The sequence below is a fragment of the Felis catus genome, chromosome A2, assembly GCF_018350175.1.
Source record: "Felis catus isolate Fca126 chromosome A2, F.catus_Fca126_mat1.0, whole genome shotgun sequence".
NCBI classification, from domain to species: Eukaryota; Metazoa; Chordata; class Mammalia; order Carnivora; family Felidae; genus Felis; species Felis catus.
The window spans coordinates 167,827,018-167,839,591 of NC_058369.1; the positions used below are offsets into that span (position 1 = coordinate 167,827,018).

General features: G+C 50.5%; 1 protein-coding gene across 1 annotated transcript in view; it reads left to right on the forward strand.

Annotated features, from left to right (window-relative positions):
• UBE3C (ubiquitin protein ligase E3C) overlaps positions 1 to 12,574 on the forward strand; it is a 119,629-nt gene that overhangs the window by 84,740 nt on the left and 22,315 nt on the right. The window contains exon 19 of the mRNA XM_003983254.6: positions 10,269 to 10,481. Within this exon, the coding sequence (XP_003983303.3) occupies positions 10,269 to 10,481 (213 nt within the window). The remainder of the gene's footprint in view (positions 1 to 10,268; positions 10,482 to 12,574) is intronic.

The following is a 12,574-nucleotide window of genomic DNA, read 5'->3' on the forward strand; positions in this document are numbered from 1 at the left end:
AAGGAAATCTTTTATCATATTTGAATTCTATTTGAAAATGGCTTTTTTCCCCTTGCTTCAGAATATTGATTTAATTGGAACAGGATGCCTGTAAATCAGATTATTTGATAATATCTCGGTCATATATTTCAGATTTCTAATTAGCAGACACCCTTCCGCACGTGGTTTACCATTTTGTATTTTAGTAGAATACAGTGTGCGTTTAATGCGTCCTAGAATGTAAATGTTAATGGTTTACCCTGAGATTTTTGAGAGTTGGGAAAATTTATTCTTTTATACCATTGGAGTCCCTTCGTAAAATGCTCACCAAATCTGCTGAGCCTTTAAAAGTGAAGACTGAAGTGAGTATAGTGATTTAGTTACCTTGGTCTTCAAATGGCAAAGCCTCTCTTTTCTAATATCTTGTTCTGAACTCTCAGGCTCATTAAGGGTCAGAGTGACGGAGCTCCCTCATCTGATTGTCACCGAACTAAGTGCTCTTGTGTCTCAAGTTAATAGATCTTTTCGCCTAGATTTTTTAAACATAACATTCAGCCAATAGTTGATCATCCTGTGCTTAATCCAAGCCTTCCAATCAGTGTAAAGACTTTTTTACTTTGGTGTCAGCAAATTTCACAAGCAAGCTTTCTCTGAGTCTCCCGATTATCCACAGTGGGCGGTTCATTATGAGTTTGCTTGTTGACCGTCAACTTTTTTTGGAAGCAGAACAATGAACGATCATAGTAATTTACAGATGATTATTTTGTTTTAATCTTACCCCCTCTGAGAACTGTTCCCTTAAATCCGTACAGCATTCTAATAACACAGAATTTACATTCTTTTCCTTTAAGAACAAAGTGTTCACCAATCTGAAAATTATTCTTCTTGTCAGTTAAGGTCATAGTTTTCTACCTAAGTTTATTTCTTCAGAATTAAACATGATATAAAAACAAGGTAGATTGTATGGTGAAAATGACAAGGGTGTTCCAGAATGCAGCTGATTCCACCACCTAAAAGTATTATTTTAGTTTTAGCCACTTGGAGATATTCACCAAAATTCTTTCTGCTCCTGAATAAAGTAGATCTTCCCTGCTTGGGATACCCCTTCTCCTAATTTTTACACACTCCCAAATACGAGTCAAACACAGATCAGTGCCGTGTCGAGACCGTCCTCGTTTCTCTAAGCCATGTTAAGTGGTCACTATGAAAATTAGAAACACAGACTTGCTCGTCCTGCTTTAACGTCCACTGCTTTAATCTTCATTTGTGCAGTAAAGACAGTAAATATTAAAAAACAAAATGTAGCCCATTTAAATTCTTTAGAACATTTAAGCACTAGCTTGAAATTAGTAAATTTAATTTAATGAAAGCAGACCAAGGAAACATACATATTGTTACTCTCATTTCCAGAATTGTGATCAACTTTGGGAGGCAGCAGGGGTCTGAGCAGAGCAGCGATGGGATGTGAGTTACGTTGTGCGGATCTCCCTGCCCTGGTATCATAAATAGCTCACGCAGCCAGGGGAGCGCGAGCAAGCCGGCCAGTTGGAGGTGTCACAGGCACTCAGGTTGGGTGGTCGTTAGGTATCTTCGTCCTGGGAGGTAGTGTTGGAGAGGAAGCAGTGGGACCCAAGGGGATTTGCTAAAAACTCAGATGTTGGGGTGGGAAGGAGGAGAGACAGCAGGGCCACATGGATTTTGTTCTGAGAACCGGGGGATACAAGTGTCATCCACCGAGAGGGGCTTGGGGAGGGATGATGAAGTGTTCGTTTTTCCTTAGGGCTGAGAGGTCTGTCAGACGTTCTGTGGTGATGTCAGCTAAGCATGCGGTTGAATCTGCGGGCCTTGGCTTGAGGGGCAAGGTAGGAGCTGAGCCGTCAGAGCTCAAACAGGCCTGAGGTCGTGAGATGGGGCTGTGTCGCCCAGGCAGTAAGCATAGCTAGAGAAGAGGAAACGCTGAGGAACCGAGTCCTGGGCTGTCCCCAGGCTGAGAGTTCAGAGGCTGGAGGAGGATGTAGCCACCGAAGGTCAGGAGAAGGCAGCTGAGAGCGGGGAGCAGACTGGAAGCCACGTGAAACCGTGTTTCAGGGGAGAGACAGTGAGGAACAGTCAGATGCTGTCCATGTGTCAAGAGCATAGGACTGAGAAGTGAGCATTTCACAGCGTGTTCGAGAAGCTTGCCTGGAGGGTGGAGGCCAAAGCCTTAGCACGTGGGTTGAAAGGTACGGAAGCAGGGTCTTCCAGAAGTACCTTATTAGGTACTGTGTCCTGTACCTGCGGGGGTACTCCAGCTGCTGTGTCCTGTACCTACAGGTGTAACCCATACAAATACGTGTGTGTGTGTTCCCCAAGACCCGTGCATAGTAACGCTGTATTATGCAGCCCCGAAGTAAACTACCCAGACGTCCCTCAGAAGTACAGCGGGTAAATGAGCTGTGGGACATTCACATGAACCACGGGGTGACCCAGCTACAACTATTCACAGCAGCTCAGAGGTGTGGCACAGACGTGATGTTGAGTGCGAGAAGCCAGAAAGAGCAGAGTGTATTCTGTAGGACTCCGGCAAAACTAATATCTGTTACTGGGTGTCAGGTCCTTTATCCTCAGAGGGGCACGGGGGGTTTCTGGGATGCTGGTCAGTTCCTCTTTAGGGGACCGAGTGCTTTTACTGAGTGGGTTCACTTTGTGAGGACCAGTTGGGCTGCATGCCTAGGACAGGGGTTCTCCGCTCCAGGAAGGATGGGGGCAGGGGTAGCACAGTCACAGCTCTTGAGGAGTGTTCTGTAAAGAAGATCTGAGCGGTAGCTCACGTGTGGGGCTGGTAGAGCCTAGTGCTTGTTTGCAAGAAAAGAGAAGGCCGAGTGTGCGGGCGATGGCCACGCAGTTAGGTCAGGGTCACCGTCAGGGGGCCAGCAGCTGTGGGAGGCGTTGCAGTGTGTGCTGTGGCCCAGCAGCAGGGACGGCGGCGCGGGTGGTGGAAGAGGCAGTGAGGGGCGGAGATCCCGGCCTTGCTTTTCCCACCGGTGTGAGAGCGCGAACGAGGAGAGAACCGCTGACGGACAGGGATGCTGAGGAGGACGGAGAGCGGGCGCATCCCGTCCCGGAGCGGTGCCGGGTGCTGCCGGGCTGCCAGGAAGAATCGCACTCCGCAGAAGTGAAACCAAGAATGCAGAAAGAAAAAAAATAGATCGGATTGCATCCAAAACCTTTTTGCTTCAAAGAACACCATCAAGAAACTTAAAGAGGGTAAGGGACTTGTGCTAGGATACCTAAAGTCCTCGGAAACGGAAAGGCAAACTTATTTCAAAATGGGCAAAGGGCCTGAGTAGACGCTTCTCCAAAGGACATAGATTAGTGAGCAGCGAGCACAGAAGGGATGCTCGTCATCCTCGGTCCTCAGGAAAACGCACATCAGAACCACTTCACCGCCACTAGGACGGGAAGAGTCAGCGGGACCGGTAAGAACACGTCTGGCGGGGATGTGGAGGAATCGAGGTCCCGTCCGTGGGAGTAGACCGCAAACGCGGGGGAGGGCGGCCGCTCCTACACAGTCCAGCAGGGCCGCTCCATGGCCCAGCCAGCACGTGTCCGCGCAGAACTTGTCCAGAAGTGCGCGCAGCATTACCGGAAACAGCCCGAGGGGATTCGTGACCCAAACGGCCGTCAGCTGACCGAGACTAACAGAACTGTTCCAGCCCTGCGACGGAATCTTCCCCCTGCCTCTGCACACTGAACGAAACACGCTACGTGAGCAAAGCCAATCACAGAAGATGGCTGAAATGTCCCAAAAGGGAAATCTGTGAAGACACAAAGTAGATGAAAGATCGTCCCAGGATGGGAGCGTGGGAGAAGTGAGGACCACTAAGGAGTACAGGGTGATGAAAATGTCCAAAACCCAGCTGTGGTGACGGCCACACCACTCTCCCCGGACGACCGCTGGCTTGTTCTCTGTAAATGGGTGACTTGTAAGGGACGTGACCTGTGTCTCAGCGAAGCTCAAGAAACAGCAGTGTAATGTGGTGACTTTGCAAGAGCCAGAAAGTGTCAGGGGAGTTAGCGGAAGGAAACTGACATGGGGCGGAGTCGGTGGGTGTGACCGCTGGAAGCTGGAGGGAGTCTGGAGGTCAGGGGTCCTAGTCTTGCTAGGGAAAGTACTCCGTGCCTGGAGATGATGCCCTTGAGGGACACCCATATGCTCAAATTTCAAGGGAGGTGGTATGACAGATCTCGGTCTAATATTTTATTATCCTGTGTGGTAAAAGAATTTTTTTTAAGATTTTTATGTTTAAGTAGTCTCTACGACCAACATGGCGCTCGAACTCACAACCCGGAGATCAAGATTCACACACACCCTGTACAGACTGAGCCAGCCAGGCGCCTCGAGAACTTTTAAACCTGAAAAATGTTTCCTTTTCATTAGTGAAAATAGTTCCTGCTGTGTGGGGTACCTCAGCTGGACCTCCCTGTTTTTCTAAACTCTTGCTAAATCTCTCAGAAGCAGGAACGTAACAACAGTTCTAAAACTCCCAGATGTTTACTCCTTGTGGCTGTAAATGGGACTGTGGGTTTGTTACTTGGGCAGACCCTTTTGGGTGTTTATCTTCCAGAAGTATTTCCGTGGGCAGAGACCGGCCCTCTGGGAAGAGCGGGAACCTGGGAGAGGAGGGGAGGGGAGGTGAAGAGAGGGGAGGTGCCCGCCGCTCAGAATTACTCCACGTCACAGGTTGATTTCTGGATGTCCGATGAGGAGAATAGGTTAGGAGAGGTGAACTTTCATCTCCCACCCACCCGACATCCCCTACAGGTTTTCCAAAGTTGAACTGTTTTTTTCAATAAAGCTGTCCAAGCATGAAGTCCAGACCGTCCGTTGCCAGTTGCAAGTAAGGACCCGTCCTCTCGAAAGCCTTGGCTTCCAGCGTTGGCAGTGGCCGTGGCCGTGGCTGGAGGCGTGGGAATGGGGCCTAGAGAGGAGCGCCCTGCTCTCTGGCACCTGGAGTCCCCGTAGGAAGAGAAGGCGGTGCCAGCACCGTCGCATGGAGCCTGCGGGTTTCAGGGATCCCTTGAACCACTGCACCTGCCCAGTCGTGCTTGGTGGGCGTTCGCTGAGTCCTGAACGGATGGAGTCGATATGTAAAGAAACACTGGAGGTGCCCGAGAGCAGGAGGGAGTGTGGGGGTGGGGGGCTGCCTCACCATCTGGGGTGGTGACGGTGCACGGGAGGTACCTGGGAACCCGGGGCGCAAACCTTTACACCCGGTGTCGTTGCCGCTGTGCTGACGAAAGCAGTGAGCGCCACGGAAAGACGCCTGGGACAGGGTTGTGGACGCCCAGGGGCTTGGAGTGACTCTTCACACACGTGGACGCACACGTGGTTTTGCATAACCTGGGGTGTCTCCAAAGAGCAGAAATGGGTTTTTGCAAACAAATTTATGGTTGTAGAATTGCAGTGTACAAAGTAGTCCCTAGCACATGATAAGTTGGCATTTAATAAAAGTCTCCTGAGCGCCCGGATGCCGGATGTTGCATGTAGACTCAGGTCCTGTTAAGGATGGAGTGTGTTTCCTGCCCTGTGGGAGCTTATGGGCCTAAAACCCATGGTAGTCCCAGCGAGGACCATGTTTTCCACTCCCGGTTAGTAGTTTTGAAGCACAGCTATTAGATGGCGTATTACCGGGGTGCCTGGGTGGCTCAGTTGGTTGAGCGGCCGACTTCGGCTCAGGTCATGATCTCAAGGGTCACGGGTTCCAGCCCCGCGTCGGACTCTGTGCTGAAGGTCAACTCGGAACCTGGAGCCTGCTTCGGATTCTGTGTCTCCCTCTCTATCTGTTCCTGCCCTGCTCATGCTCTGTCTCTCTCTCTCAAAAATGGATAAAGATTTTTAAAAAAAATTTTTTAATACATAACGTGTTACTGTCAGCTTACATCCCTGTTTTACATTTCTTCCTTATTTTTTTAAACTCCAAGGTTAGCATGATCTGAAATAATTAAAATTATTATCTTCTTGCTCAATTAGGGTGGTTTTAATACAAGACAACTCTGATATAGTTTTTAGATTAAGTTATAAATGTTCACTTTAGAACTGCCTGAAGATTGATAGAGATGCATTTGAAAAGCATTATTTTTTTTATTGATTCTTAATGTAGTAAATTACTGAAGTTATTTGGCAACAAACAGAAATGGCCTGTGACGCGGTTCGCATTTATTCTCCCGATAGCGCCACGATTTGCATTAATTGCATTGCGACTGCACTCACTTATATTAAAAGGCTTCTACTATAATTAATCCTTTTTATTTCAAATCATTTTGGCACAATCTCTAGCTATAAACACTCATAAAAGACAGACAGTTGAAAAATACGCTACAGGTTTTTTCCATATACCTATTGCAGTTTTTCTCGTGACAAGTAGTTATTGATGTGCTTCTGGAACAAGTGTGCAACTGGCTGAGAATTAAGGCCAGTGTGGAAAATGCTAAGTGGATTATTTTGCATAAAAAATAGGCAGTCTTGAAATTGTATAATTAACCTGTGTTTAGAAAATACCTTGATTTATGCTTACATTTGTATCTCAGTTGCATACATTATGGAAATTTAATTTATAATCCATTTAGCTGATGCAATCATAGTTTTTAGTGCTATCATTTATTAGTGCTTGTATATTAAATGCTCTAACGGTTTAAACCTGCCTTACGTAAAAAATTATACCTAGGCATTTACATTTTATGAGTCACAGTGGGATTTCTGTTTAAAATTCAGGTAGCTCTGATATATTTAACGAATTTCACTGGTTTATTGTTACTAATGCAGAAATGGCAAACAATGACCTTATATATTGAACATCAAATGATTTACACTTCCAGCTTACTTTAAAGTCCACTGTACAAATGAGGCTTTTCTTCAACACCTGGAATTAATCATGTCGTCTTGTGCAGAACGTTCTTGGCTTTGAAGCCATCGTTCATTTAGAAGTAATGGGAGTTTTAAGTGCTCCGGGGTAATAGTATTAGCCATTCTTAACTTTGAGCAAACTGTGGATTTTCCAACAGCTCTTTCTTTGCGATACCAGTAGATGGGTTAAGCCCGGTCACCATCGTACCGCTCATTCTCTCGTTCCGAAGTCCTTTTTTGCCTTTTTCTTTCTTTCTTTTTTTTTTTTTTTTAGAATTAATCGGCTAATCATCAGTCTTCAAATCAGAAGTAAAAGCACAGAGACATAACCCTTCAGTTTCCCTGGCAGAGAACATCTGGAGTCTTAGCTGGAGGGGGAATATTACAGAATACGTAGTTAACAGATGGTGTGACCTGACTTGGGGGGAGTGTCACTCGTATTGTCGGCCGGTGGCTTTCTGAAACAAGCCAGTGCTCTCCGGGTGTTTCATGGCTGTCTTCTAGTTCCTTCCAGTCCTGTTAGTGGGGGGACTTTCCGGTGTCCACCTCAAGGTGAACCTGAGCGTTCTCCGGCAGAGGAGGGAAGGGGGCACTCGTACAAGTGTTCAGTTTTCGGTGTGTTCAGGGACCAGTGGTTTTTCACAGACGACCACTGTTTGTCATTACCAGTGCGGAAGTGGCGGGCACTTGATGTGGAACGGCCGAGCGGACACCGTAAGGGTGCCGGAAGCCGTAACCAGGGAAGGGCTCCCGTAAGCCGAGCTGACGGATGGCGTCGGGGCTGGAAGGTTGGGGGGGCAGAGCCCCTGCTCTCTGGACGCTGGTGGTCTTCTGTGTGCAAACTCGCACGGGCGTGTCTCGGCAAAGCCTCGCGTCCCACACCTAGTGGATGTGGATGTGGATGTGGTCAGGTGCACGGCCTCCCGGCAGAGGGGCTTCCAAAGCTGCGGCCTCGTGGCTGAGAGGTTTCCCCCGGGATTAAACTTTGTTTTTATGTTGGTGTTCCCTGAGTGGCGTGGTGGCACTGGAATCTCCCTTACAGGAAAAGCGGTGAATACATCCCAGCGCGGCTCACGCTCCACAGCTCACGGCAGCACTTTCCAAGGTGGGGCTCCCTCCTCCATCCCGCTCTGTCTGTGCTCCTGGCGCCTGGCCTCCGGCCTCACTCCGTCTCAGGGTCTCAGGCAAGGGTCCCAGGGTTTGTGACGATGTGCGCCCAGCTCCCCGCGTTCCAAGGGGGGGTGGGGACTCCCCTCATCCCGTGTCAGGTCTCTGCAGACCACGAGTATTCTAGCACGAAGGGCCTTTGTCGTGGAGATCCAGACTCCCCTTGACTTCTGTAAGCCTCCCTTCCTTCCACTGAGGAGATCTTCCCGACGGGCCACACAAAACGAGGCCAGCGTTGGTACGTGCTCGCTTAGTCTCAGTAGAACATTTGTGACGAGACCTGTGGCGGCTTCCAAGTCCCTCGTCTCTTAGAATAAAATAATAAGAATGTTCCTGAGAAGTCTACAGCCTGTTTCTCCTTGTTGAACTTTACAGCCTTGAGCTGTAGTGATATTTATCATGTAAGATGAACCCTGACATCGTGTTGGAAAACCCGCACCGTCTCTTGGTAGAGAATCTGGGGGTTAACACGGTGATGCCGTCACCACTGGTCATGAGGGAGTTACAGATTAAAACTACAGCGAGGTACCCCGTTGCACCAACCAGAACAGCTAAACGTAAAAAGACTGACTGTACCAATCGTTGGTGAGGTCCTGGACCAGCTGGAATCTTCCTGCTTGCTGGTCATGGTGGGAAAATGGTTGCGCTTTGGAAAACCGCATGTCATTGCCTAATAGAGCTAAACGCACCTTGGGGCCCAGCGCTTCCCCTGTTAACAGGTCTTAGGTCTGTACTGGGAGAAGCCAGCACGGATCCACAGAAGGGCTCAGACCGACTGTCCAGCAGCCCCAAATGGGACACCGCCCACGTGCCCACCATGTGCCCATCACGTGACGGTGTCACACAGCCTTCGGTGAAAGAACAGTATCATAGCCGAGTCTCAGAAACAGGATGTTGTGAGAAGGCGTGTGGAAGAGGGCACGTGCTGTATAATCCTGTCGACGAAGTCCCGGGCCCGGCGGGACTCAGCCGTGGTGATGACCACAGAATGGGGAAACGGGAGGGAACTCTCACGGGACCTCGGGGAGGGGGAAGTGTTCTGTGTCTGGACGCCTTCTGTGGCCGCTGCACGGATGTGATCAAATGTAATAATTCATCAGGCTGCACGCACATTTTATTTTACGGTACGTAAATTACCCTTTAACGTGCGCGAGTGTGCGGTCTGGTTATCCGTCGCCGTCCGCAGACACGGGGCAGACAGGAACGCAGCAGAGGAGTCCTGGTGTGGGCGCCAGGGCACCTGCTTTGGACACCACCTCTGCCAGCCGCTGACTCCCAGGGTCTGCACATGCGTCTCCCACGCTCAGTCTCCCCCTATAAGAACAGCGCGGGGCAGACCGCAGCCTGTGGGCCGGGCCCCGCCTGCTGCCTGTCGCGTGGCCAGGGTGCTCGGAAGGCTTTTTCCTTTTGGTCGCTAAAAGTCTGAAGGATAGTATTTCTTGGCGTTGGGAATTACTTGAGTGCGGCCCTGGCACACAGCTGCCCTCGCTCGTCCACGCATTTTCTATGCTCCTTTTGCTAGAGGCAGAGTGGAGGCACGGCCACCGAGCCGGTCCGGCCTGCGGTCGTGCGTTGAACCGCGGCCCCAGAAAAGGTAGAGGGTCCATCCTGATCCCTGGCGCCTGGGAACCCGACCTTATTTGCCTATGCGGTCAAGCTAGGAGGGGTCACACTGGGTGAGAGAGGATCCCAAACCCGGTGACAGGTGTCTTCATGATAGAGACCGGGGAGGGAGGTGCAAGCACACCCAGGGACGACAGCCTCTCGAAGAGGCAGGGCTGGGAGTGACACAGCCCAAAGCCCCGGGCCACCGGCTGTGGCCAGCAGTACCAGGAAAGACAGGAGACCTTTCGAGAGCGTGCGTCAGACTCCGGCCTGCGCAGCCAGGAGACCCCTCCGCCGGCAGAGCCCTTTGCGGGAAACGCGTGCTGACCGCCGTTGCAGCACAACACGTGTGGCTCTCGGACGTCCCCCTTGGTGTGAACGTGCTGTGGTTCGGCCCTCAGGTGTTTGAGAGTCGTGACACGCGGAGTGCACGCGGCGAATGGTCAAACCGGCCCCGCGCTGGTAAGTGCTCGCCAAACGCTAGCTTCCGCCGTCGTCGCTGCTGCGGAGAGAAGGTATCTGCTGTCTTAGGATTCTCTTCAGGCTCAAGTTGGCCTTTTTTTTATTTGTAGGAAGTATGAGAAAGGATTCCTGTGACATACTGATCGTTGTTCCTTGTTCTCATCTGAAGGCCCTCTATGAGAATATGCTGGTAGAATTGCCCTTTGCCGGCTTCTTCCTGTCCAAATTGCTGGGAACCAGTGCGGACGTGGACATCCACCATCTGGCTTCGTTAGACCCTGAAGTGTACAAGAATCTGCTGTTTCTCAAGAGCTACGAAGGCGACGTGGAGGAGCTTGGGCTGAACTTCACGGTGGTGAACAACGACCTGGGAGAGGCGCAGGTGAGGAGGCCCTTGGCCGGCTGCTGTTCACGTGGCGACGAGGAGGGTTTCTCTTTGCGGGGGGAGGCTCCACGTCTCCCTTGGAAGAACTGCCGTGGCTGCGGGTTAGAAGTGGGGAGTTGGTGGGGGCTGGAGACACCCGGGCCCTCGCCCCACTCCCTTGTGACGGCTGTCCTCGGGGACTCTCTTCCTGGGCCGGGGGTTAACCCCTGACTCTTGGCTGGCTCTTGGTCCCTGGGAGTGGCAGGTTAGCGCCTTCCCGACAGGAGCCCCGAGGGGCCTCCGTGCGCCTCTGTTCCCTACCTGATCACCGTGGGGGCCTCGGTGGCTCGGACACGGATTGCTGGCCTTTGTTATCAGTCTGGTTGGCCTTGGTGTGTTTATCTTTAAAAAAAAAAAAAGTGCATGTTAGAGATGATTCAAACTAATTTTTTAAATGACAGTATTGTCGGGATATAACGTACATACCATAAAAATGCACGCTTTAGAGCATGGCGCAGGTCAGTGTACCCCCAGAGTGCTCCGCCGTCACCAGCAGCTAAGTTCGGGATGGTTGCGTCCCTCCACAGAGACTGTGCCCGTTAGCGGGTCGCTCCTGCCCAGCGTGGGTGAGTGCCTTCTACGTTCTGTCTCTGGATGTGGCACATAACCCGGATCTCACGGCCTGTGGCCTTGTGTGACCGGCTTCGTTCACCTGTTGCAGGAGCCGGCGCTTTTTTTTTGTTTCTGGCCGAACGTCGTCCCATTGTACCGATGTGCCACGTTTTCTTTCTCGGCTGAGGGACGTCTGGGTTATTTCCACTTCTCAGCTGTGGTGATAATACCGCTGTGCACACGCGTGGACAACACACCAGGCGGCGGAAGACTCGGTAACATCCGGAATTTGCTTCCAGGATGAGGGGAGCAGGGGCAGCGGGTGGACGCGGAGATGACCCAGATCGGCTAGGAGGCGACACCTGCTGAAACGGGCGCTGCGCCGTGGACGCGCGTCTGCTGTTCTGTCTGCCTCGGCCTGTGTTCACGTGCTCCCTGTAATCCACAAAGCCTTTGTTAATGAACACAGACAGATCCAACATTTAAGAACCTTTGATGCTGCTCTCTGATCTTACTAGATTTTAACTACCCAGCTTTGGTTGTCTAACTTAATTTTGGTTTTCAGACAAATACATCTCTTCTGTGGGGAAAGACCGCTTTTCTGCTGTTCCTACATGGATCGTGCCATTTTCCAAACCTAGTAGTCGTTATTTTAACTACAAAACTGTGGTTACCTTTGAACTTCATAGTCGTTTCTCTAAATTTCTGTTATTACTTGGTTTCTGACTGAGGCTTTGCCAGCTCAAAAGTAACTTCGTACTAGATAGATGCTTAGCGTTTGGTGAAGCCACCACTGAGAGTACATTGACCCACACAGGGTACTCCTCAACCTGACCCTCCAGGTGTGAGCTCTCACATTTTATTTTGATAAACACATGTATTGAACACATTTGAGCTAATGCAATTTTGGTTATTTTCGTATCACGTTACCTACCTGCCACCGTGCCTGGTCCGTATGTTTTCATTATGAGACGTTAATGACACTCTGTGAGCCAGCTGTCGGGCCAGGCGTGGGAGACGGTTTGTAAACTAGGAGAACACACACATTCTAACAAGGGAGGCCGATATGAACAGGATAGTGAGGTATCAGTTCACTAGTAGCTCAGCTCCAAGTAGGTCAGGGGGAGAGCTACCTGGAAGAGAGGCTGGCTGGGTGGAAAGGCATTCACCGGGTAGGTGGGCAGATGTCGAAGGGGCTAAGTTTGGGGGTGCACGAGAGGAGGCAGACAGACACCAGTCTGAGCTTCTCCTGTCCTCTTGGAGGACAATCTGAGGCCTTGGGCTTTAGAAAGGTTAGACCTACGCTCAGAAAGACAACCAGTGTGTCCATCCATCGCTGGTTTGCAGTATTTCGGTGCATCAGGGTAAGGCGGCCTAAACAGGTGCATTTTGGAGCTAATAGAAAAATGAATAACAAGAAAACACTTAGGGGCACCTGGCTGGCTCCATCCGTGGAGTATGCGACTCTCGATCTCAGGGTTGTAAGTTCGAGCACTCCT